Here is a 26,446-nt window from a genome sequence, read left to right as displayed (position 1 = left end):
CACCTTGCAGAACTGCACACCCCAAGCAGTTCTGTCTGAGGGTGCATGGTAAGCCCTACACGTTCCAGTGTGCGCACTCTAATCTATCATCCATGGTGACCCCTCCAACTTCTTCTCTAGCCAACCCCGCTGTTCTGGGAGTCCTGGACCACAGACTGTCTTTATCCCCTGTTGAGTGGGGCTGGATAGGACAAGGGGATAGTGGGGAAGTGGGGACAAAATACATCAAGAAACAGGCCGGTGATCTGCATGCTTTACAATACTGGGTAAAGAGGGAAGAATCAAGAAATATATTTGTTATCTGCATCTCTCACTTCACTATGCTTTTTTATTACAGAATATAATGACACACTACATCAAGAACAGAAACAACCTTGTAATTAGATGTGGTTTACCTGAATCAAATCATTCTAAGAACAACATGGTGTACTCTGAGGACATCAATTTCTTAATCTGCAAGATAAAAATACTACCTAGTTAGGTATGAAAATTATTTATTTTGTATCAAAGTGAGCTACCTATTCTATATAAGCTGTATTATTATCATTTTATCAAATCACATTAAATTGGAACTATTGCAGAGAGTCAGTTTACTTAAAGAGAATGTGCATTGTTGAGCTCTGTATCCAATGGCTGACAAATAGAAAGAACCAGTAGTGTAACTGCTAAGACACTCAGATGATTTTGCCCTTCACTTGCATTTCCTTCCTCCACAAATAGGGATTTCCTGACCTGAGTGATGGCCATTGAGAACTGCACTGTGTTTACAGACTTCATACTCTTAGGTCTCTCTGGTAGGCAGGATGTGCAGCAGGGACTCTTTGTGCTTTTCCTGCTGGTTTATGGCATCACTGTGATTGCCAACCTGGGGATGATGCTGCTGATCAGCATGGACCCCCGACTCCACACTCCCATGTATTATTTCCTAAGCAATTTGTCTTTCTGTGATGTCTGCTACTCCTCTTCTGTCTCCCCTAAGATGCTGGCTGATTTCTTATCACAGCAAAAGAAGATTGCATATAACTTCTGCGTGGTGCAGATGTCCTTTTTTGGTGCCTTTGCAGCTGTGGAGTGTTTCATGTTGTCTGTCATGGCGTATGACCGTTATGTAGCCATTTGTAATCCACTTCTGTATACTGTTACCATGTCCAGGAGAGTGTGCATCCAGCTCGTGGCCACTGCCTACACCGCAGGTTTTATAGATATCACCATCTTTACCTATTGCACAACTCGATTGTCATTCTGCAAGTCCAATATCATCAATCACTTTTTCTGTGACTTCCCACCTTTACTAGCCCTCTCCACCTCAGACACCACCACCACTGAGATAGCATTGACCATTTCCTGTGGCTGTGTTGTGGGGTCCAGTGTCATCACTGTCTTCCTCTCCTACAGCAACATCATAAATACCATCCTTCGCATAAAGTCAGCTGCAGGCAGACGCAAAGCCTTCTCTACCTGTGCTTCCCATTTCACCACTGTGGCTATATTTTATGGGACACTCTTTTTCATGTATTTCCGACCTAGTTCCAGTTACTCCATGGACACAGACAAAGTGGCCTCTGTTTTCTACACAGTTGTCATCCCCATGTTAAACCCACTGATCTACAGTTTGAGGAACAAGGATGTGAAAGGTGCCCTGAAAAAAGCAGTTGGCACTAAATAATGTTCTGGTTGAGGCCATGTTTTCACACAGAGTGTTTATTTGAAGATCCAGAGAGTTAAAGTTCAGGTATTTTTTAAATTGTTTTCAGTTACAATTTTTCACCTTTTTCCCTATTGCTCCCCTCCACCCTGCCCCCTCAAAGCTCCACAGGAAATGTCCCACCATTCTCCATCCCCCTGAGTCCTCTATTTGTGTCTCTTGCTTGTTCCTTCCCCTTCTTTCTCTCTTTATACTCCTCCCTTGCCCCTTCTGGTCACTGTCACTTTGTTCTTTATTTCCTAATCTCTGGTTCTATTTTGCTCTTTGGTTTGTTTTTGTTTTGTTTTGTTTTGTTTTGTTTTGTTTTGTTTTGGTTAGATTCCACTTATAGATGAGATCATATGGTATTTGTCTTTCACCACCTGGCTTACTTCACTTAGAATAATGTTCTCTAGATCTATCCATGATGTTGCCACGTTAGGAACTCTTTCTTTCCTTCTTCTCTGTAGTGTTCCATTGTGTAAATGTCCCATCATATTTTGATCCACTCATTTACTGATAGGTACTTAGCTTGCTTCCAACACTTGGATCATGTAAATTTTGCTGCTATGAACATTGGAGTGCCTCAGTTCTTTTCAATTGGTATTTCATTTATATTATAGTATAATCCCAGCAGTGGAATTGCTGGGTCAAAATGCAGTTCCATTTTAAGGCATTTTGACATACATATCTATTGGCTTTAGATATTTTTCATTACTGATCATTGTGTCTAAATGAAACATAGGGGTCAATCACTATTGGACATAATCTCCTCCAGCTAAGGGAGACTAGTAATACCTTTACTTTAATGTTTTTCAAAGAGGGATTTTTTATGCCTCTTTCTCTAATCATGGGTAAGTCCCAGTGAGACATCACAGGGAGAGCACCCCTTCCTTATGAACTGACTCATGTCAGTTCAAATCACTCTCCCAAGGTTTCACTTTTTTCTTGAACAATGGATATAATAAACTTGCTCATTCAGGAGGAGTTTAAGTGTTGAAATTTGTTTTTGTCTTATTCCTATGCACTTGTATCACCCTATAAATATTTCATCATAACACAGAATTATATGTAGTAAGTAAATAAGAACTTTAAAAAGAGCTCTAGCCAAAAGTGAAAGTTGCATAACTGCATGGCCCTTTCCTGTCATGTTCAAAAATATTTCTACCTTGCTATTGACCATGCCCTTTCCCAGGGTGTTACTCAAATACAATTGTTGAATGAATAAACATGTATCCTCTGCAAAAGTGATGCAATTTTTTTTTTGAAATACACAGTTCCCTTTACTATATTTTACTCTATTCTAATATGTTCACCTTAGACAAAAGTTATGGGTGCTCCTTGTCTTTCAGCCTAGTCTGAATAAGTTTCAGGGACAGAGATCACATACAGAGAACTTCCTGGATCCTCTATTCCTCATCGTTCTGCCCCACATTTATTGACAAATATCCAAAGGATCAGGAGCTTAGATTCATACTGAACCTCAGAATATTCACATCAGCCTATGGATTTCCCTTCTTGCCCTCACTGTGGAGAACAGACATGATCCTATTGATGAATGTATACAAAAGCATGAATGAGAATTAGGCTTAGTAACACCAGAACCTCCTCAAGGTCACTGGATAGGGAAACTCCATCTTCATGTGCTCATTGCTCCACACTACTGAAAACAAAATTTTAGAAAATGAATTGCCCAACTGATACAAATTAAATTGTAAAGGTATAGTTATGAACAATAAACGGGTTCAATGGAAAAATAAGGAAAAATAGTATTTCATTTGTAATGATTTACATTTGTTTTCTGCCTGTGAAATAAACTGGAACCATATTTTACACACAACTCTAATAGTGGTCATCTCTGAATATGTCAACCCTATTCCAGTAACTTAATTAAATTAATTGCCTTGTGTTGGTCTTCTGGCAATCAATTGACAATTACCAGCTATAAAAAACAGAACACAATTTCAGATTCCAATGAGTGCTTATTTTATTTTATGTTGTTGTCAGAAAGGGAACAAGGAGGCATTCTTTTCTGGGTCCACAAGGACAGGATACTGGGTGATAGAAGGCTTTCCATTCAGGTCATAATCCCTAGTGTTATCTATGCCTTCAGTGTATGAAAAGTTCTGAGTGTCTTGTGCTTCCAAGCATTGAAACATTTATAACAATAAACCAGTACATTAAAAGCATGCAATTTTCAGCAGGTAACTTGCCTTCAATTACTGACTGGGAAGAGTTTAAAGACAAAAATATTTTATTACTCTTACCTCTTTTCTTTTATAATACCAAATAATTTCATTGTCGTTTATAGAATATTTAACACATCAGGACCTCTCAATCTTTGTCCAAACCCCTTGCACTCTCACTTTATTAAAAACATACTAAATGTATTCATATCTATTTATATTGTGCAAAGTTAGATTTGTTGGGCATAATTTGCATATATGTTTAGGGGGGAAACTCCCATGCTTTTTTATTTATCTTTTTCTTTAAAGATACTGAAATTATAGCTTTTGCATATGGTCAGTAAAGCTAAATTTTTGTTTCCGTTTGTGTCTTATTTTCATTTTAAGGGAATGATCAAATGGGAGACAGGTTAAGATAAGAACTGTTACAAACTGACAGTAACCAGTGGGGAGAGAGGAGGAAAATGGGGGAGAAGGGCTAAAGGTTTACAGGAACAACTATATAGGACATATGGACAAAAACAAGGTGGGGTGGAAACAGGGGAGGGAGGTGGGGATGGCTAGGGTGGTGGGGACGGGTTGGGGGGAAGGCAGAAAACTGAACTTGAACAACAATAAAGTGTAAACATAAGAACCAGAATTTGAAGTGACACATATCTGCATTCAAATCTCTCCAAATAGTTTCCTGTCTTCAGTACATTCAATAAAAAAGAAAAAAAAGGAGAAAAAAAATCCTTTCCTTGTTAGCTGAATAACCTTAGAGCACTTAATCTTCTTGAGCCTCAGTTTCCTCATCTCTTTATCACAGGTTTATTATATACATTATTAGGAGAAATATATATCTAATCACATATTTGTGATTCTTCAAGAAAGTTTTTAAAATCATACAGAGCCAACCATCCACCTATGAGGAGCTAAGCCCTGCTGCAGAGAGAAGAGACTGTGTCCTTGCTGGCCTCAATCAAGGAGTGAAGTCTCCAGAATCCACCTTCATTTGCAGTAGAGCCTACTCACCCCACAGACACATTCCTGTGTGCATCTTAGCCTCAGGGGGTGTGGGGTTCTCTGCAACCCACCTCAGAACTTGTCTTTCCTGACCCTGCCTTCATTCTTAGAGCTGAATAGAGGTTTTCTCATGCCCACCCATGCTGGCCACACCATTCCCATGTGCATGCCAAATCCCTGGACCCAATCTATTAGTCTAACCCCAGACCACATACTGCCAAGAAATGAGTTCAGATCATTCATCCCAGAGTTCCTCATTTCATGAAATTCTGTTTGTCCCTGTCCCAAGGACTGTGGCTATAATGCCACAATTAGCTGCAAAGGAACTAATATTTATCTGTTACAGGGAAGTCTTGTACTCTGGACATTTTCTGCTCTGGACATTTAGAAAAAAGCATTTGATTCTCTTCACTCATAGATCACCATTCCATTCTTCTCTATTGAGACCCAATTTTGGCCAGAGCCCTACCTCACCACTGATATGCATAGACAAGTCTCTCTTTGGGAAGATAGCCCCCCTTGCAATAAAGGGTACAGTAATCCACATTGTAACCCAACATACATTTTCACTATCAGAAGGCTTCCCTCATTACTCTATCTCTCTACTCAAACTCACCTGAGGTGTACAAGGTCTGTCCAGAAAGTATCCAGCCATGGAACATGAAAAAGAGAGGCATTTACTCAAGGAGACCCACTATACAAGAAACATTGCTCAAAGGACAATGGTATCTCATTCCCCTTCGAAGTAGGCACCTTGGGACCTCTCACAGTTCTCCTAGTAGCCATCACCTGCCCTGTCATATTTTCCTGGATCTCTTTGAGGCTCTGAAATCTCATTACTTTCAAAGCTGATTTTAGTTTTGGGAAAAGGCAGAGTCACAGGGTGCCAAATCAGGGCTGGAGGGGTCTTAGTCACCTGGGTGATCAGATGTTTAGTCAAATGCCCTGCAGGCCACATGATGCACTAGGGGGCACATTGTCCAGATGAAGCTGCCAATCACCAGGTGCCTGTAGCTCTGTCCTCATGAGGCATCCCAAAAGTTTACACAGAAATGTTCAGCTTAACATCAAATGTGATGCAGATTCTTTGCTCTACTTGCTTAGTCATTGTGAATGCATTGGCCACACAGCACACATGCTCATTCAGTGGCTTCTACCATCCAACTAGTGTAGGAAAGTGCTCATTGTCCAATCATGGGGATCCCAGTACACTCTTTTTGGCTGACAGCTTACAATGATGTGACACAAGCTGTTCTTATGTTAACAATGGCTGGACTCTTTCCAGACACTCTTGATATGCTTTCAACTTACACTCCTAACTTCAGTACGGTTCATTCCCCAGATGGCAACCACACTGTCGTCTCACCATCTGTAGGTTTCCCTTCCCATCTCTGGCCCCAGAGCATAGTCTCCTTCAGAAATTTTGTGTAATCAATCAGTGTTACATATTGTAACCCTGTGTTTCACTGTAAGACTAGTAAGAGAACTATTATTCCTTATTTCTGCTCATGAATTAATACTTCCAAACACAAGCACTACTAGGGATGACAGTTACTGTCTATATATAATAATTGAACCCAATAGCAGGTGTCATAAAATCTCATTAGCAAGATTTGTTAAATCAAAACAGATATAATTCTCATGATATCTATAAGCCTGTGGCTCCATTTGAAGGGGCAGCATACTCAAGTGAGCTTGAAATCTTGTGTAGAACCATGCCCTTACTACATAGACATTGACAATGACATTCAGTCCAAATGCCTCCTCCCATCTCACTCTACCTGTGGCCTTCAACAAACCACTCTCTTTGAACTTCAGGTTGCATTCTGTCAAATGAAGGGCTGAAGCTGAATCATCTTAACTCTTTATTCAAGTTACTGCATCCTGGATTATATTAAGATGAGGCTATCAGTGCACGTACCCACTGGGCATGATTGAGCAATGGCAGATGGCTGGGAATACACTTATACCAATGGAATGCCATAGAGCTGTAGGCAAACCGGACCTGACCTGGAACTTGCAGTGAGAGCAGACACAATTTGGGATGCAGGAGTCTCACTGCCATCCAGCTGGTCTACTTAACAGGCCTTCAGTTCTGAATTTTTGTTTTGAGACAGTTTGTAAAGGTGAATATTCAACTTTGTTAGTTGTCAGGAATATCAAACACTCCAAATAATGGCTACATTTGAAGGAAAAAATCCTGTTAGTTATCGGTGAGGATGTTCAACAAGGAATTCACACAGGGGTAGTGTGATACGGCCACATGTATTGGCAGATTTCATGCAAAACTATATAACGATATTTACTAAATCTAAATTTTAAATACACACCCACACACATTTTCAACTCCCGGTTTTATATACACGATAAATGGGTGTTTTTGTCTACCAAACGGCATTACCAGAGTGTTCACACTAAGATTATTGGAAATAACAAGAGAGAAAACAACTCTGCTGCCTCCCATGCTGGTTAAAGTAGATCAATACAATCAATATAGTTGTGCAAAAGAATGCTCTATACCAGTGGGATCCATCTTTGCAAATAAATGCAACAATGTGAACAAGTGTATAACTGCCTACAGCAGCACATACTTTACGTGTCTGCTTGTGCTCAGTTCAAAACTATTCTACCATGATAAGAATAAAGAATGTAAGTACTTATTGGATGAAGAGACTAGTGACTTAAGAGGATCTCTAGTGCCCTGACCAGTCTGGCTCAGTTTGTTGGGTGTCATATGCAAAATGAAAAGTCACCAGTTTGATTCCCAATCAGGGCACAGGAGTGGAATGCAGGTTCAGTCTCCTGTGGAGTAGTGCACAAGAGGCAATGAACTGCTGTTTCCCTCTCACAATATGTTTCTCTCCCTTTTTTTCTCCCTGCCATCCCCTGTCTCTAAAAACAAATCAATAAAATGTTTTTTAAAAAAGGATATCCTCAAGTAGACGGCTTTTGTCACTCTGGTAGTGTTCTATATGTTGTTTGTCTTGGCTACAAGATTATTTATTTTAAATTTATTTAGCTATATACTTACCACTTAAGTAATCTCTTGCACATTACATACCAAAAAGGTTATCCTGAAAGCAAATCTATGTATGCTCCATTAGATTCTAAGAAACTTCTGAAATTCATTGTCCTAAAAGGTTTAGTTCCACTGCTGCCTTATCTACAATAAATTCCAGTATATTTTTGGGAAATAACAGAGCAACTTTTAAGGAGTATTTCTGTGATAATGTCACTTCACTGATAAATGATTACTGCATTTTTAAGCAAATATGTCTTATTCAAAATATGAGTACTTTCTTTTTTATTGATGTTCAACTACAGTTGTCTCCATTTTCCCTCACTACTTCTACCAGCATCACCCATCCCCTCCTCCCATCCTCGATCTTACCATCCTTTGACTTTGTTCATGTGTCCTTTATGTATGTTCATTGATGACCCTTCCCCTATTTTACTGCATTGTTACACTTCCTCTCCCCTCTGGTTACTGACAGTTTGTTCTTTATGTCAATGTCTCTGGTTATATTTTGTTTGCTCATTTGTTTGGTTAGGTTCCACATGTGGGTGAGATTTTATGATGTTTGTCTTTCAACACCTGGCTTATTTATCTTATCTTGGTGCTTCCAGACCGATCCATGCTGTTGCAAAGAGTAGCACCTCCTTCTTTCTTTATGCTGCATAGTATTCTACTGGGTAACTGTACCATTATTTTTTGATCCACTCATTTACTGATAAGCACTTAGGTTGCTTCCAGCACTTGGCTATTGTAAATTGTGCTGCTATGAATGTTGGGGTGCATAGGCTCTTTTGAATTGGTGTTTCAAGATTCTAAATGCATAATCCCAGCAAGAAATTGGTGGGTCCAAAGGCAGTTCCATTTTTAGTTCTCTGACGAAATTCCTAGTGTTTTCCAGAGTGGCTACAGCAGTCTGCATTCCCACAAACAGTGTACTAGGGTTTCCTTTTCTCCACAGCCTCACCAGCACTTGTTTGTTGATTGGTTATGTTGGCCAATTTGATGGGTGTGGAGTGGTATCTCATTATGGGTTTAATTTGCCCCACTCTAAGTGTTAACATCCTTTCATGTGTCTCTGGGCCCTCTGTATGTCCTCTTTGGAGAATTGTCAATTCATGTCTTTTTTTTCCATTTTCTCTTTCGTTGGAACATCTGTTTTCAATTTGTTTCGTCTTTTTTAAATTTTATTGATTATGCTTTTACAGTATTCCTATTTCCCCCCTTCATTTGCCTTCGCACTGCACAACCTTTTCCACCCACATTCCCCCCTTTAGTTCCTGTCCATGTGTCATAAGTTCTTTATCTTCTCCATTTCCCATACTATTCTTGCCCTCCCCCTGTCTATTTTCTACCTGCCCTCTATGCTACTTATTCTCTGTACCTTTTCCCCCTCTCTCCTCCTCCCACACCCCTGTTAATTACCCTCCATGTGATCTCCATTTCTGTGGTTCTGCTCCTGTTCTAATTGTTTGCTTACTTTGCTTTTGCTTTTGTTTTAGGTGTGGTGGTTACTAATTGTGAGTTTGCTCTCATTTTACCTTTCATACTTTTTATCTACTTTATCTTAGATAAGTCCCTCTAACATTTCATATAATAAGGGCTTGGTGATGATGAACTGCTTTAACTTGACCTTATCAGAGACGTGCTTTATCCATTCTAAATGAAAGCTTTTCTGGATAGAGGAATCTTGGATGAAGGTCCTTGCCTTTCATGACTTGGAATACTTCTTTGCAACCCTTCCTATCCTGTTAGGTCTCTTTTGAGAAATCAGCTGACAGTCTGATGGGAACTCCTTTGTAGGTGACTGTCTCCTTATCTCTTGCTGCTTCTAGAATTCTCTCCTTCATTTTAATCTTGGGTAGTGTAATTATGATGTGCTTTGGTGTGTTCCTCCTTGGGTCCAACTTATTTGGGACTCTCTGAGCTTCCTGGACTTCCTGCAAGTCTATTTCCTCTGCCAGATTATGGAAGTTCTCCTTTATTATTTGTTCAAATAACTTTTCCACTTGTTGCTCTTCCTCTTCCTCTTCTGGTACCCCTATAATTCAGATATTGGAACTTTTAAAGATGACCTAGATGTTCCTAAACCTCTCCTCTCCTCATTTTTTTTTTTGAATTCTTCTTTCTTCCTTCTTTTCTTTTTGGTTGTTTCTTTCTTCCTTCTGGTTCACTCCATTGATTTGAGTCCCAGTTTTCTTCCCTTCACTATTGGTTCCCTGTGTGTTTCCCTTCATTTCACTTAGAATAGCCTTCATGTTTTCATCTAATTTGCCACCAAAATAAACCAATTCTGTGAGCATTCTGATCACCAGTGCTTTGAACTGTGCATCTGATAGGTTGGCTATCTCTTCATCTCTTAAAAGTAATTGCTCTGAAGTTTGATCTGTTCTTCCGTTTGGGCTTTTTTTTTTTTTTTTTGGTCTTGTCACATCTGTTATGTGTGAGGGCTGGAGCCTTAGGTGTTCACCAGGGTGGGTTAAGCCAGTCGCTGGATTGTGACACTGTCTGTCCCAGATGGGTTTCAGAGGGAACAATGGTGCTTCCTCCTCACTCTCTCAGATTTCAGTCCCTTCACTCATTTCCCATAAGCATATTGGGTCTGTCTGGTGGTGATTTCCATGTGGGTGGGCTTGTATACATTCTAGGTCCCTGTTGGTCCCTCCAACAAACTCTCCTGTGAGGTTGGGAGTCTCTCCCTGCACCTCAACCCCCTCAGGTGTTTTCAATCAGTGTTTTTCGGCTTTATTTTCCCACGCTGGGGCCCTGTGTTGTGTGGTCTATCTTGTTCCCCAGCTTCGCCTGGTTTATCTACACACAATGTGGGACTGCCTGGTCAGCCACATCCCTGCACACCTCACTTGGTCTGCCCACTGACACCCTAAGCCCAGGGTCTGCCTGCTGCCATGTGTGCACCTGGGAATGGCAAGCCACCACATTTTTTATTTCTTTTTCTACGACCTGTCTCAGCCCCGCACCCAACTTGGCCAGTCACCCAACTCCACCCTTCCTACAAGACTGGATGAATGTGTCTAACTCCTTGGTTGTTGAACTTCTGTACAGTTCAATTTTCTGTCACTTCTGTTTTTGTTTGTTTGTTTTTTTTTTGTTTGTTTCCTTAATTTGGTTGTGTGATGATGCACAGTATGTCTACCTACGCCCCCATGTTGGCCAGCAGTCTCTTGCCCATTTTTTAATTGGGTTGTTTTTTTCTGCTGGAGTGGTGTCCTGTAAGTTCTTTGCATATTTTGGAGAACAAATCCCTGTACAAGGTATCATTTGCAAATACATTTTCCCATGTGCTAGGTTCCCATTTCGTTTTGCTGTTTTCTTTAGCTGAGCAGAACCTTTTTATTTGATAAGGCCCCATTTGTATATTCTTTCCTTTATGTCCCTTGCTCTGGGGGAGATATAGGTGAAATTATTGCTGCTTGAAATATCTGAAATTTTCCTGCTTATGTTCTCCTCTAGGACTTTTATGGTGTTGCCACTTCTAATATTGTTTCCAGGAATGAGGAGATTAATGAAACTCATTTCCTTTGGTGCCATTACCAGGCATAAGCTCCCAGAAATGGAATAGATTGCTCATAAAAGTTTCACTTTATTTTTTTTTAGTTAACTCCATACTTTCTACGTGGCTGTACCAGTCTGAAAGGTCACAAACAGTGCACCAGACATTCCTCTTCCCCATACCAAAACATACAAATGGTTGTAAGAAAATAGTACAAACAACTATATGCTAACAAATCAGACACTCAGGAGGAAATAGATAAATTCCTACAAAGACACGATCTTCCAACACTGAATCAGGAGTTATCAAGGAATCTGAAAAGACAGAATACAACTAGGGAAATTGAAGCAGTAACCAAAAAACTTCAAACAACTAAAAGTCTTGGACCAGATGTCTTCACAGGTGAATTTTACCAAACAGTCAAGAACACCTATTTTGAGCAATTTTTATGAATTTAGTGAAAATGTCTAAAAGACTCTAGTCACTTATTACCTCTAGTAACTTTCCATTTCTGTATCAAATAATGAGTTTATTAAAAACAACTCACGATGTATGTGCCATAACAATATGATAATATATGGTGATTATTAAACAACATAAAACATCTTACTCTGGTAAAAAGGCCAAAATTGAGTTTATTTACAGTCAAATTTATATGCCCTTAAAGTTCATCTCTTACAATTTATTTTAAAGAAGAACATAGCTATGATAAATTATGAATGTATAATTATACTCAAATCAAAATTTGATGGTATAAAGATTCTTTATAAACCTATAGGATACTAGCAAATGAAGAATGAATATATTAATATAAGAAAGGCTACATTGACATATTTCAGAAAGGTTATTTACATATAAACTATATTTATTATCATGGAATTTTTGTTTGAATATTAAAAATTCTATAATAGACACCAAAATCTAGTTTTCCCTAAGCACTATGATTATAGTCCATTATTTTTGTATTTACAAAAACCTTCATTTTGTAAAAATGTTCAGTGTGAAAGTGCTTGTATATGTGTGTCTTTGTGTGTAACTTGAGTGGTTGCTTTTGTCAATTATGAGATGGAAGCAACATACATGTATAAGACTTGGTGAGCTGTAAGTAAAGAGTGCTCAGTATGGTCATTGTAGTATTGCTAAGTAAGTACATGAGGCCATAAGGTAGGTGGGAAAAAAAGCAACATTTTAAAAAGGCCCTTGTTTCTTTCTCAATTACCCAGCCTTTAGGGAATAACAGATGATGAAACATCTTATTATACCTGTCCCATGTTCCTGAGAGACCAGCACCAGGTCCAGGCACAGCCATGGTGATATAAACCAGATGACTGAGGGGACATTGCTGAACCCTCTGGCAGACAGAATGCAGGCAACAAAAAATCCGTGATCTGGAACAGGTACAGGTTTAAATTATGGTTTTCTAATTTCTATTTTAGATTTCTTTAGCTTTTTATCTTTATTTGACCTAAAGCATGTTATGAAACTAATGGAAGGTAAGAAATATTATGGAAACTTTTACTTACTTTTATCAATTTCATTATTTTAAAGACATTCATAAATGGCAATGAAGAATAAAATGTGACTTACTTATGAAGGTGGTTGGACATTTTTTTTTTACTCGTTTACCTGTACTTTTACATATTTTACAAATATTTTCAGTTTGATATGAATTTTAAAAAATATATCTCTACAATCACAGGAAATTGAATGAGTTCAGACCAGGATTTTTACAGACCTACATAAGGATTACTACATCATTATATAAATGCAATTCTTTGTCCATTTTATATTTCTCATATTCCCAAAGAATAGATGAGGTCACATATTATATTATATATAAAATGCCTGGTTTGTGTGAAATATAACAGCAGAACATAGAATTTAATTGGCCTTCCAAGCACCAAGTTTTTTTAAGCAAAGGAAAGCAGATTTCAGAGATTCTCAAGAGGAAGGGGATCAGGAACACACTCAAGCAATTTTACAATTTCTAGGGATATGGGATGGGACCCATGTCAGCTATAAATCTCTCTGAGGTTGTGAGACTGTGGACACATGAGGACATTGCCTTGTACCCTGCACATGTGATCTTTTGCTGAATAGATTAAGTGGATTCTAACAGATTAGAGTAGAGGGTCTTACACAGTAATCCACACTTGCCTCTCAGTCACCTGTGCTAAAAGAGTTCCTATTATGGGGTCCGAACACCACTCCCCTGATCAGTTCTGTCTAAGGACACATGGTAGGTAAACCCTACACGTTCCAGTGTGAGCACTCAAATCTATCATCCACAGGGACCCTGCCAACTTCTTCTCTAGTGACCTGCCCACCCTGCTCTGGGAGTCCTGGATCACAGACTATCTTTATTCCTTGTAGATTGAGGCTGGACAGGACCAGGAGATCATAGGGAAGTGGGGACACAATACATCAAGAAACAAGCCAGTGATCTGCATGCTTTACAGTATTGGATAAGGAGGGAAGAATCAAGAAATATATTCATTATCTGCACCTCTCACTTCACTATGCTTTTTTATTACAAAATATAACAACACTTATACTGCATCAAGAACAGAAACAACCTTGTAATTAGATAGGGGTTTATCTGAACTAAATCATTCTAAGAACAACTTGGCCAACTCTGAGGACATCAATTTCATAATCTATAAGATAAAAAATACTATATAGGTTTGAAAATTATTTATTTTGTACCAAAGTGTGCTACCTATTCTATATAAGCTGCATTACTATCATTTCATCAATTATATTAAATTGGAAATATTGCAGAGAGTCTGTTTACTTAAAGAGAATGTACATTGTTGAGCTCTTTTTCTAACTGCTGACAAACAGAAAGAACCAGCAGTGTAACTGCTAAGACAGTCAGATGATTTGCCCTTCACTTGGATTTCCTTCCTCCACAACCAGGGATTTCCAGACCTGAGTGATGGCCATTGAGAACTGCACCGTGTTGACAGACTTCATACTCTTAGGACTCTCTGGCAGGCAGGATGTGCAGCAGGGGCTCTTTGTGCTCTTCCTGCTGGTTTATGGCCTAACTGTGATTGCCAACCTGGGGATGATCGTGCTAATCAGCATGGACCTCCGGCTCCACACGCCCATGTATTATTTCCTGAGCAACTTGTCTTTCTGCGATGTCTGCTACTCCTCTTCTGTCTCCCCCAAGATGCTGGCTGACTTCTTATCTCAGCAAAAGAAGATTGAATATCACTTATGTGTGGTGCAGATGTTCTTTTTTGGTGTTTTTGCAGCTGTGGACTGTGTCTTGTTGTCTGTCATGGCATATGACCGTTATGTAGCCATTTGTAATCCACTTCTGTATACATTTACCATGTCCAGGGGAGTGTGCATCCAGCTCATGGCCACTGCCTACACTGTAGGTTTTATGAATACCACCATCTTTACCTATTGCACAACTCGATTGTCATTCTGCAAGTCCAATATCATCAATCATTTTTTCTGTGATATGCCACCCTTACTAGCCCTCTCCACCTCAGACAAAACCACCACTGAAATAGCATTGACCATTTCCTGTAGTTGTATTGTGGGGTCCAGTGTCATCACTGTCTTCCTCTCCTACAGCTACATCATAAATACCATCCTTCGCATGAAGTCAGCTGCAGGCAGACACAAAGCCTTCTCTACCTGTACCTCCCACTTAACTGCTGTGGCTATATTTTATGGGACAGTCCTTTTCATGTATTTCCGACCTAGTTCCAGTTACTCCATGGATACTGACAAAGTGGCCTCTGTTTTCTACACAGTTGTCATCCCCATGTTAAACCCACTGATCTACAGTTTGAGGAATAAGGATGTGAAAGGTGCCCTGAAAAAAGCAGTTGGCACTAAATTATGTACTTGGTGAAAGTGTGTTCAGTCACAAAGGTTTTATTTGCAGATGTTGACAACTAAAGTTTATGGACATTGGCACAGTTTTCTATAGTCTCACAAATACAATTGTGGATATATCTTTACCCATCTTTGTGCCTAAACTGAATGTGAAGAATAGACATTATGAATCTTTATTGCTTTGAACCAAAGGAAAGAAGTAATAGGTTTACTCTACTGTTTTGCAAAGAGAATCTTTGTGTACTACTCTGCTCTATTCATGAGTGTATATATCCCAGACTGATACGAGCACCGTACCGTCTTCTTCCGTATTTAAAGTTCCACTTTTTTAAGCAATGATCTTAATAAACTTGTGCCAGAAAGGAGTTTTAATAGTTCAAGTTAACTTTCATTTTCTTCTTCATCTGTGCTTGTTCCATCCTATAAATGTCCCACCATAAGATTTAGAAGTAATGAATGAATAAGAATAAATTAAAACTCTTATGGCTTAGATCAGAATCCCATAAATGCAAGGCTCTTGTGTGTCTCTTTCACTGGTATTTCTGCTTTGTCATTTACAATGCTCATTTTCAGGATGCCATTCAAAAACATTGATTGAATGAATGAAGGTGTTTCCCCTGAAGGACAATGTAAAAAGCAACCTTTGTGAATGGAAAAGAAAATAGCTTTGTTTTCTTTTATCTAGCATGTTCATTTTACTCAGAATTCACCTGTACTTCTTCTTTGCCCAAGGCTGAGTAAGTGCCAGGGACACAGATCATGTCATGTAGAAAACTTCTCAGATCCTGTATTTCTGATCATTCTACCCCGGGGAGCAGCAGTTTCAGCAGCTCTAGATTTATATGGCACATCATAGCCTTCCCATCAGACTCTGGATTTGTCCTCTTGCCCTCACTCTGGGGAACAGATACATGCTCTTGACAACTCTAAAGAAACTGTATGAATGATGCTTGGGGATCAAGGTACTTGACCTTCTCTGATAGTCACTATCTTCTTAATGTATCAAGTGTGCTTAATGTATGTTACTTTATCTCCCTTTACAACATGTTCATAGCATTACACTGATTAATGTTTTTGAAAACATGGAATTCCCAATTGATATAGTTTAAGTTGAAGAGTTATTACCAAAAATTTATGTTTGATGGAGAAAAAGAAACAACTAAGTAGTATTTACATTACTATTCCAGTTGTAATGCCTTAAATTGGTTCTCTGTCAACCTGTGAAATAAACTGAAACCTTGTTCTAAACACAATTGAATTGTGCTCATTGCTTAATGATTTGATGGTAAGTAATGCTAAGATCTATTTTATAATATAAGGTGATTGTTTTGTATTTACATTATTACTGAATAACAATGCTGTTATAAAAACATTGTATAATCTCAGGTTCTCAGACTACTCATTTAATTTTAAGGTTGCCATTTTATTAAAAAAACCTGGAGGCTATCTCTTCTTCTTCATGGAAGACAGAATAATATACTGCACAAGGCTTCTCATTTAGGTCTCTTTTTCTTTACATACACACACTAACACACATCCCTTTAACATATAAAGCGTGCTATATGTACATTCTTCAAACATCATAAGAATGAAACAACACAGTTCTCAGCTCTAGTCAAATGTCCCATTCTTAAGTCACAGACATCTATCTCCTTCCAGCGTTGTACTCATACCATTCTCTTATTATATCACCATCTCCTATATGACATTGTGAGTGTTCTTAGCTCAAGGACTGAGCTTTCCTTGTCTATTATCCAAAGCAGCTGCATTATGTCTGACACAGTATGACAAAACAGACAAATATATGCAAAAATGAGGTACTTGATAACATTTTACCTCTAGTTAGAAGTCACTGAAACAACAAATCTTAGGGTAGGAGGCTTGGCAATACATCTTTCATCATTCTTCAGAAAGTACATAAATGGGTGAGGATGCCAAAGTGATGGATCTGTAAAGACCTGCATATGACGTACACTCTAAGCAAACAGCATTCATCTCTCTGAATATTCCTCAGATTTGTCTGTTTCATCCATCTCTGCTCCACTTTCCACTGGGAATATATTATAAGCAACAGTATAGTAGAATACATTGTATTTTTAAGCATTATCCAACAACATATGTTTAATAAAAGATCATACTCACAGAGTGAGTGCAAGTGGATGAAACTATAAATGTGACAATGGTAATGAAAAAATACAATGAAAATAAACTATTGAAAAGATCCCCATGCAATTGAAGTATATTATCAGATTCAGCTTTTAATGGCTGTTAATTTCAATACTCTGTTGAATATCCACCAGCCCAAAAAGAGGAAAATATTCAAAACACACATTTACTGTGTCATTATTCATATAAATTATATGCTAACAATTATGAGAATGTAGAAAATCATATTTATACCCATATAGATCACATAGAGTGATAGATTTCAAATACATACATACATATATATGTAAAATTTAAAAAAAAAAATTGTGTACCAGGGGAATTCAATGTTATACAATTAAAGAAGAGAAGTTATACTACCCCACAAAATGCCACTTTGGCATAATGGTTACTTTGAAATTCAGTTACTCAAGAAAGCTGCTCTCTTGTCATACATTGGAGACAACATGAGTCCCTTGGTTCACACATCCTTTGCATTTATTCTGAAGCACTGTCATAAAAAATGTTGTGAATCATTTAATCTCTAGTCCACTACCCTGGATAAGCCAACCTGCACAGACACATCATTTCATAAGTGGCATCTCTCCACATAGGGCAACTAATGGACATGGTTTCATCACATCATCATCTCCTACTTGTTCACACTTTTCTCAGTCTTAAATCCACTTTATTATGGGGAGGAGGAAAACTTTCTCTCTATGAGACTCTCACCTGACTTCTGTGTCCACCCATCTGGGCAGCCTTCTCCCAGTATTGGTAGAAGTATTGAGATAAATTGGTAAATTTGTCTCAGTTCTACACCATGGTCACCCTCTTCCTAAACCTGTTGAGTTACAGCTTGACAAACAAATACATAAATGACATCACTAAGAAAGCCACAGGACTGGAGGAAGATTCCTTGTAAGATACAACTTTCCAAGGTGTGTATTTTCCAAACCACAAGCTCTAACTGGAAACCCAAAACAGCCTTACCAGCACACACACAACTTCTCTCACAAGAATTTCACCAAACATTCATTTTTCACTTAGTCTAATGCAGTTTATAGGCCCAAAGTATAAGAAAACATTTAAAATTCTTAAAATTGCTGCTTAAATTCGATGTGGCAAAGGATTACAGTTGATTGTCTTAAAGGATATAGTGAATACCTCAGAAAGATGTGTGTGTATTTATATGTATGTGAGTGTGATCATGTATAAATTACCCTTTGACAAGGGTAGATCACTGGATGAGAGAAGAAGCCAGATTCCCTTCATTCATATGCCAGCTCTGTGCCCAGACACTGAGTGGCACTTTGAATAAGTTACTTAATTTTTCTATGCCTCAGTTAACTATCTGTGAAATGGGGAGAATATAGTACCTGTCATTGATTTTTACATAATTAACTAAGTGAAGTTCGAGAAGACTGCCTAAGCCATTTGAAGTACTTCATCGATGTTGATCACATGTATAGTCTGCGACCCAAATAACAATCTTATAACTATGCTCAAGAGAAACCAATGAGTGTGTTCACTCCAACACTTGTACAAAATATTCACCATTGAATTATTTACAACAGTATGAAAGTGAAAACAACTCAGTTTTTCTCAACACATTAAATCAGAAAGAAGTTAACAAACTTTCCCTTAAAGTGATAAGTAGTACATTTTTTAAAGATTTGCAGCCTATAAATTTTTTCCACAACCACTGAGATTTGCTTTTGTTTCGAAAAAGGAAACATCAATAATATATAAAGAAATGGTGCATCCCAGCTTCAATACAACTTTATGTGCTATAGTTTGCTGACCCAGGTCTAGGTTTGGCACATTATTTCGTGATGAGTTTGTACACTGAAAAACCACACAGGAATGAAGATGAATGAACTGCTTCCACATACAACAGGACAGAGAATTTTACAAACATAGTGTTGAGTGAAACAAGCCAGACAAGGATGTGTAAAATATTATATGACTTGATTACTGTATACCTCCAAAACGTACAAACTGATCTAGCATACTGGACATCAATTTGTGATGGGTGTGGGGATAATTTCTGAGATGCTAGTAATGTTCTTTTTGTTTTGGCCTCATTCTGGGTGCACACGCCAACGTATTTTTTCCTCAGCCACTTCTCTTTCAGTTACTTCCAGAACACAAGTGCAACTGGACCCAGAATGTTGGTAGGTTTCTTTGCCAAGATGTCAATTCCCTTCTGTGATTGCTCTCTGAAATTCTTGATCTTCTGCATCTTTGCAGAGTCTGAGTGTCTGAAGCTGGCAGTGATGGTCCTTGATGGACACAAGGCAAGTAGAAACCCTTCCTCTTTACATTCTCCATGTCCAGTGAAGTGTGCACCCTGCTTGTGGCTGGAGAGCATATGCTGGGAAATACAGATACTTCAATGAATACAATGTTAATATGCTACTAATGTTCTTGTGGGTCAAATGACATTAACCGTTTCTTCTGAGATGGCCCACCTCACCTTCTGCTATATTGATGAGATTCTCAGGTGAATGACTTGGTGATATTCACAGTTTTGGGCTTCATTAACTGATTACTGTATCAGAACATTTTGTTCCAATTGTTATATATCCTAGCACTAATGAAAACCAACTGTGCTGAGGGGAGATTCAAACCTTATCCCACCTGGACCTCCTATTTAACTGTGGTGGTAATATCTCAGGGAACTTGATCTTCATGTATTTCAGGCCAAGCTTTTCCTACTTCATAGATCAAGACAAAGTGTGCTCATTGTTTTACACCCTCGTGATGCCCATGCTGAACCCTGAGACTTATAGCCTATAGCTGAAGATGGGAAAAAGGACCTGGAAAACCTTAGAAATAAAAATTGACTCCACTGAAAAATTATGTATTGGGCTATGGAAAGGTGTGTGTGTGTGTGTGTGTGTGTGTGTGTGTGTAATCTCCCAATGTTAGATGTACTGTGTTGCAAAAAGCTGAACTGCTTTTAATTCATTTCATATCAACCAGTAACTATTTATACTATGTTTCAGCCACAGCAAGATGTGCGATTTTCCAACATACTCCATGCTCTCTTTTATTTCTTGAATGTGTACATGGTACTCTCTATTTGTACAAATGCTGTGGACTTATACTCACCAATTTTTATTGCATTGATCCTTTAATTGTACATTCATTTAATTTTCTAAAACTTACTAAGATTTCCAAAGTGTCTGCTGCACGTCTATGTGATTTTACTCCACAGCCACTCCTGTACATTTTGTACTGAGGTAGTTTATCATCTACTGGAACTGACAAATTTTGATAAATGGTCATTTGAATTATTTATAATAAACTATAACTATTCCATAATAAAAAAGCTAAGCCCTATATCTCTAAAACATATTGATGAAATAGAAGGAAGAATCAAAGTGCTTCCTCATATGAACACAATTACCTGCAAACAAAAAGATAAATGGGAATTAACTGAGAGCTTTGAGTAGTTAGAGAAGCATTCTAGATTGATGCATCAGCTAGTAAAGAGGCCTTGATTTGGACAAAACCAGGTCTTTTCTCTGAATTTAAAGCTTAGCCACCAGTGTGGCTAAGGTATGAAAAGCAAAGGGGACTGGCCTCCTGAGTCAATCCCTGTGCTACAATTCACAATTCATTGGCTTCCTCCAGGGGCTGTCCTTCCTTCCAGCACTCTCTAAATTGGTCCATAAACCATCATGTGCCTTAGGACATTGTGGAATCTATGATTCTATTTCCCAACATTGTCATCATGGTGGGGTTTCAAGCATTCTGAGATTCAGGACTGTGCTTTCTATTTCTTTACCCAAGCTCTAGCACAGCACCTGAAAGAAAGATATCAAACATGTTCACTGTTATTGAATGTTTGTACATCTAGGGCAGAAAAAATTCCCTCACAGCCTAGTACATGCCTTCAATTCATTTTTTGTTGCTTCTATGCAGGAACATAATGTGGTTGTGGATATTAAAACGAGGGAATGTTAAAGACATACAGATAAATTATTTGAAAAATAAATGAACCAAACAGCATTTATCAAACTATTTGACAACTTCAACTTTGTTGATGATCCAAGCACTGGAAGTGTCTTGTTTAGCAAACAGGGACAAGGATATGAATTTGAAGGATCACACAAGAAGCAAGGACAATCTTAACTATTTACACAAACCAGAAGTCATTCCATTTCTAGATGCCCTTACAAAATGTCTTTGAGTGAAAATGATAGGGGACTAAAGAGTTGGAAAATTTTAGTTTAAGGACAATAGTTATAAATCTAGTAACACATATGATAAAGATATTGTTTCAGCAACTACAGATAGATAAGGCCCATCCTGATTCCTGGGAAGGACAGCCAGCCTCCTGGGGCACTGTCAAAGATGACTACCCAGTGGACAAGTGAAGGCATCCAGACCATTGTGTTCCAGGGAGGGCAGACAATCACCTGCCCCTGGGAGCAGCTAACTGCCCATAAGAATGCTAAAGTTTCTTTCACCTAATTCTACCCAAATTTTAAAACCACTCACTGCACTGTCTTTATTCCCTGTTGAAAATATGTTGGCTTGGGAGGAAACTGTAAGACAGAGTTTTTAGGATGCCAACCTACCCTCTTCTCAGATCCCTGGCCATATGAATAAAGTGCCCATAAAGATTTAATCACTGTTTCTGTTTACTGAATTTGGCACATGACCAGCAGCATGAACATGGTTCTGTACCAGTTTCAAAAACATTTCAGATTGCTAGGGATACCCAAGGAGGACAGCAAGACTGCTCTGTCTCTAGGACGGTATTGTTTCTGAGATTCTGAAACACAGTATAGAAGAAAAACAATAGCAGATACTTCTTGTGGCACTAATATGTTCATTTTAACCCATGGCCTTGGAAATTTTACCTCTAGTCTGGGGTCTGTCTTCAACAGCAACATGGTAGGAGTGCAACTGGACTAGACTAATGCCCAAGTAGAGATGGGTGTCAACCCTACAAGCACAAAGATAACAGCATTGAGCTAGCACACTATTCCCCTGTAAGACACCTGAAACATACTTAAATTCAGATTGCATATGCTATAGCTACTCTAAACAGAGATGAGTGTAATGTGTGAACTAAAGAGAACTGAAAAGAAGGGAGAAAGTAGAAGGGTTAGCGATTCAAATAATCTGTGTCTTGGTCTGGATACTTTTTACTAGGGTATTTTTGAAAACAAGTTGTATACTTACCACTTATGCATTTTCTATATTTATATGCTGTGCTATGACTGACTAACGAGCAGCTACCCTGATATCAGTAATATCCACTAATATCAAGTACCTGTTTGAATGTGGAATGTAGATAGCTCGCACTCACTGACGAAAATCAGAATTGACTTTCAACTTTGGAAATCTATATGGCAGTTTTCTGTTGCAACTGCCCCTAAAATCCCACAATAGTTTTATACCCAGTAGAAATGAGGAAGTATGTACATGCAAAGGTTGTATAACAATGATCAATGTAGCATTATTTTGATTTTGACATAAATATTTAGTATGATTATTCATTGGAATCCTGCACAGCAAAGAGAATGAATAAACTGTCCTCACATGCAATGGCTTGGGGGATCTCAGGTACATAGTAATGAACAAAAGGATACAGACATGAGAGAATAAAAGCAGAATGATTGTAATTCTGTACTCTTTCTAAAAACATAAGCGACTATTTACCATTTTGGCATCAGTTGTGTTAGGGTCCACAATCAGTCTCTGAAAGGATATTTTTCTGATTTTTGTTCAGAGTTTGGGTCCAGGGACATTTTAACTTTCTAAATTGTACATTTTATAATATGCATATACATATCTTTAAAAGGGTTTCTAAAAGCAAAGACCATTTACTATCAGATTATAAATGATTGTGGGATTTCATTGTTAATGTTTAATCACTAACGGTTTCTTATATACACACATTTTCAAAATGTTATGGTAAAGTTAACAAAGCATACAAATTCCATAAACTATTTCATTCAAAGATTGTGTTTTTTCACCAGAAAGCTCTACCTCCCTTATATATCAGAGGTATTTTTAGCAGCCTTCACTCACCACTTTCCTAGTTCCTGCACCTGGAAGCCTCACTGAACTGGTTTTCCTTGGAGGCATTGACATGTGCTGTACTTTGTGATAAGGTCCCATGCCTCAGGGCCAACCCGCCATTAGCTGATAGAACGATATTTTGAGAAAACTGTGCCCTGTGCATGACTGTGGGGAGAGGGGCACCTGTGATATCAGGAAAACGCTGTAGATATAGAATATTTTTTCTCTCTTCTTTGGTCTGAACTCTTAAATTGTGTTGCGAATCTTCGCCTCTCAATGCATACTTAAAGAAAGCCATTCTATTAGAAAATAAAACCTCTGGGAATCAATTAAATTATCCACTTTTTGACAGTATATTGCACTCCATACTGTGGATGTCATGGGGAGTGGGAGCTACACTACAGGGCTCTCATGTTTATGAAGATGACCTGTGCATCCCTCTTGAAGGGAGTGTTGCCTGAAGCAGCTGGCATCCCTGGAGACAGGGAGCATGGAAGGGGAAGGAGAATGCGTGTGGGGAGGAATCTGAAGAAGGTGACCAAGGAGGACTCTGCCTCCTCCACATAAACACCAGAGAAATAAGACAGTGGTTATGATAGGGGTTTAAGACTTGGGAAAATTTAGCTGAAGGTAAATAGTCATAAATCTAGCAAGTCATGTGTATGTTAAGCTTTTTGTTTCAGAAACTACAGATAAGGCCCATCTGGCACCTGAGGAAAAAAAAAGTGACCTTCTGGAGTGCTGGCTAAAAATACCACCTGGAGACATCCCTACCAGGTGACTACCCTTCCCCTTGGAATTTTAAAGACTCTCACTAACTCCTGTTTGCCCTCCCCCAACCCCCTTATAAAAGATCTGGCCAAGAAAGAAAGGGAAAGATGGTTCGTTAGCCACCTTCTCAGATCGCTGGCCATCTTAATAAAGCGCCTATAAAAGATTCAATCACTGTCATTGCTTATTGGATTTGGTAGTGACAGGCAGCACGAACGCCGGTGTCTTTTCCAGTTACAGTTAGAGCTCTTCAGTCAAACAGGTGGAGCACTCTCTTGAATTTGGCTGATGGAAACATTCTTAGGTAGTTTTTCAACACATCTAGCATTTTTTTAAAGTCCGTAGTTCTTTCTCAATGACCCTGGCTGTAGAAAAATAACACATGATAAACCATATAATTAATTATATCTGCCACATATTCCTGAGAGACCATGTTCAATGCCCAGGGACCAGACATGGACTTGGCAATATAACCCAGCTCTGTCGGGAGGCTGGGCTGAACCCTGCTGCAGATGGACTGGATGGAACATGGAAGTCAGTGCACCGGGACGGGGCAGGGACTCTCTGTTTGTCTGGTTTCTGTTTCAGATTTCTCTAACTTTTATCTCCCTTGGACTGAATTTGTGCTATGAAAGCTATAGAGGATATAAAAGGATATAGAAAATTTTAATTATTTTTACAATCTAATTACTTTAAAGATGTATACATAAATGGCAGGATATAAAATAAAATGTAAGCATATATTGAGGAGATGGGAGGATTTTTTATTTTTAACCTCTTACCTGTACTTTTCATATTTGTAATTATTGTCAATATGGACATTTTATTTATTTATTTATTTATTCATTTTATTATGTTATTACATTGTTCCATTCCCCACCTTTATTTCCCTTCTACCTTCACACCCCCTCATACCCACATTATCCCTACATCCACCTTTAGTTCATGGCCATGGGTCATACATATAAGTTCTTTGACTTCTCCATTTCCTATACTTTGTATATTTTTAAAAGAAATATTTCCTTTTTCTTAAAGATGTGTCTAGGGAGGCACATCTTTAAGAAGAGATATTCAAATCAGTTCATGCCAGGTGTTTGGGGAATGGCATACTGATCACTACATCATTATACAGATTTTCTTTTTCTGTTCTCCTAGCTTCAACTCCACTGTCACTATATTCTCACAGAACAGAAGGGGTCACATATGACATACATGATATATTGATTGGGTAAATTATAACAGTGGGACATAGAACTCAATTAACCTCCTGAGACCAATTTAAAGCAAAGAGAGGCAAATTTCAGAGCTACTCAAGGAAAAGACGAATCAAAGAAAACACTAAGAAATTTCCTCAGAATACTAAACATGGAACTGCCTTTTAACCCAGCATTTCCATTGCTAGATTATATCCTAAAAATCCTGCAACACCAATTCAGAACAACCTATATATGCCAATGTTCACAGCAGCACAATTTACAATAGTCAAGTGCTGTAAACAGCCTATGTGCCCATCAGTAAATGAGGGGATCAAAAAACTGTGGTACATTTACACAATGGAACACTACACAGCAGAAAGAAAAAAGGAACTCTCACCTTTTACAACAGCATGGATGGAATTGGAGAATATTATGCTGAGTGAAATAGGCAAAGCAGGGAAAGACCATCTGCTCTCACCTCTACACAGAACCTAACCAACAAAACAAAGTGGGAAAATAGAAACAGATACATGGAAATAAAGAAGAACCTGACAGTTACCAGAGAGGATGGGAGAGGGAGAAGGGGAATAATAGTGGGAAGAATGGTAAGGGTCAAGTCAAGGAACATGTATCAAGGACCCATGGACAAAGACAAGAGTAGGGAGGAGAGATAGTGGAAGGTGGGAGGTGGGTAGAGCAAGGGAAACTAATGGCGGGGGGGATGGAGACAACTGTACTTGAACAACAATGCAAAAAACAACCCAATGAGCAGAACTCACCAGAATTTTCAGTTGCAATCTTTTCTCAATCTTATGTTCTACCTCTAAACTAAGCATAAATAGAAGGCTTTAAAAAAAAGAAAACAATCTTATCAGGAGGTGTGGGTTACTGACCCAATTAATTTAAGAACTATTGCTTCAGCTATGAGAACATCAATGTCTTAATCCCTAACAAAGGAGCAACAGAAACTATCACAAATACTACATAGGTTGGTATGGAAATAGCATGACTTAATATAAAAACTGTGCC

The 26,446-nt window shown here is 38.5% G+C and overlaps 2 protein-coding genes and 1 long non-coding RNA gene across 3 annotated transcripts; 2 read left to right on the top strand and 1 right to left on the bottom strand.

The window, feature by feature from the left end:
* Nucleotides 1-350: 350 nt before the first annotated feature.
* On the bottom strand, nucleotides 351-26,435 carry LOC118501353. The gene is made up of 3 exons (XR_004903992.1): nucleotides 26,393-26,435; nucleotides 10,708-10,716; nucleotides 351-453 (listed from the first exon to the last, which is right to left on the bottom strand). It is a non-coding gene; the product is annotated as an uncharacterized LOC118501353 (long non-coding RNA).
* LOC114499057 (olfactory receptor 1052-like) lies at nucleotides 507-1,668 on the top strand. The gene has a single exon (XM_028515013.2). The coding sequence runs from the start codon at nucleotides 740-742 to the stop codon at nucleotides 1,664-1,666; it is 927 nt and encodes a 308-aa protein (XP_028370814.1). The 5' UTR covers nucleotides 507-739; the 3' UTR covers nucleotides 1,667-1,668.
* On the top strand, nucleotides 14,144-15,533 carry LOC114499056 (olfactory receptor 1044-like). Its single transcript, XM_028515012.2, has one exon. It carries the CDS (start codon nucleotides 14,338-14,340, stop codon nucleotides 15,274-15,276), a length of 939 nt encoding a protein of 312 aa, XP_028370813.1. The 5' UTR covers nucleotides 14,144-14,337; the 3' UTR covers nucleotides 15,277-15,533.
* Nucleotides 26,436-26,446: the final 11 nt, after the last annotated feature.

The sequence above is a fragment of the Phyllostomus discolor genome, chromosome 6, assembly GCF_004126475.2.
Source record: "Phyllostomus discolor isolate MPI-MPIP mPhyDis1 chromosome 6, mPhyDis1.pri.v3, whole genome shotgun sequence".
Classification (NCBI taxonomy): Eukaryota; Metazoa; Chordata; class Mammalia; order Chiroptera; family Phyllostomidae; genus Phyllostomus; species Phyllostomus discolor.
The sequence above is the reverse complement of the archived record's forward strand: the minus strand, read 5'-3'. Positions and strand labels throughout refer to the sequence as shown.

Bases quoted from the DNA above. Each gene is read 5' to 3' on its own strand.
- LOC114499057 (XM_028515013.2), top strand. From the start codon at position 740: ATGGCCATTGAGAACTGCACTGTGTTTACAGACTTCATACTCTTAGGT.
- LOC114499056 (XM_028515012.2), top strand. From the start codon at position 14,338: ATGGCCATTGAGAACTGCACCGTGTTGACAGACTTCATACTCTTAGGA.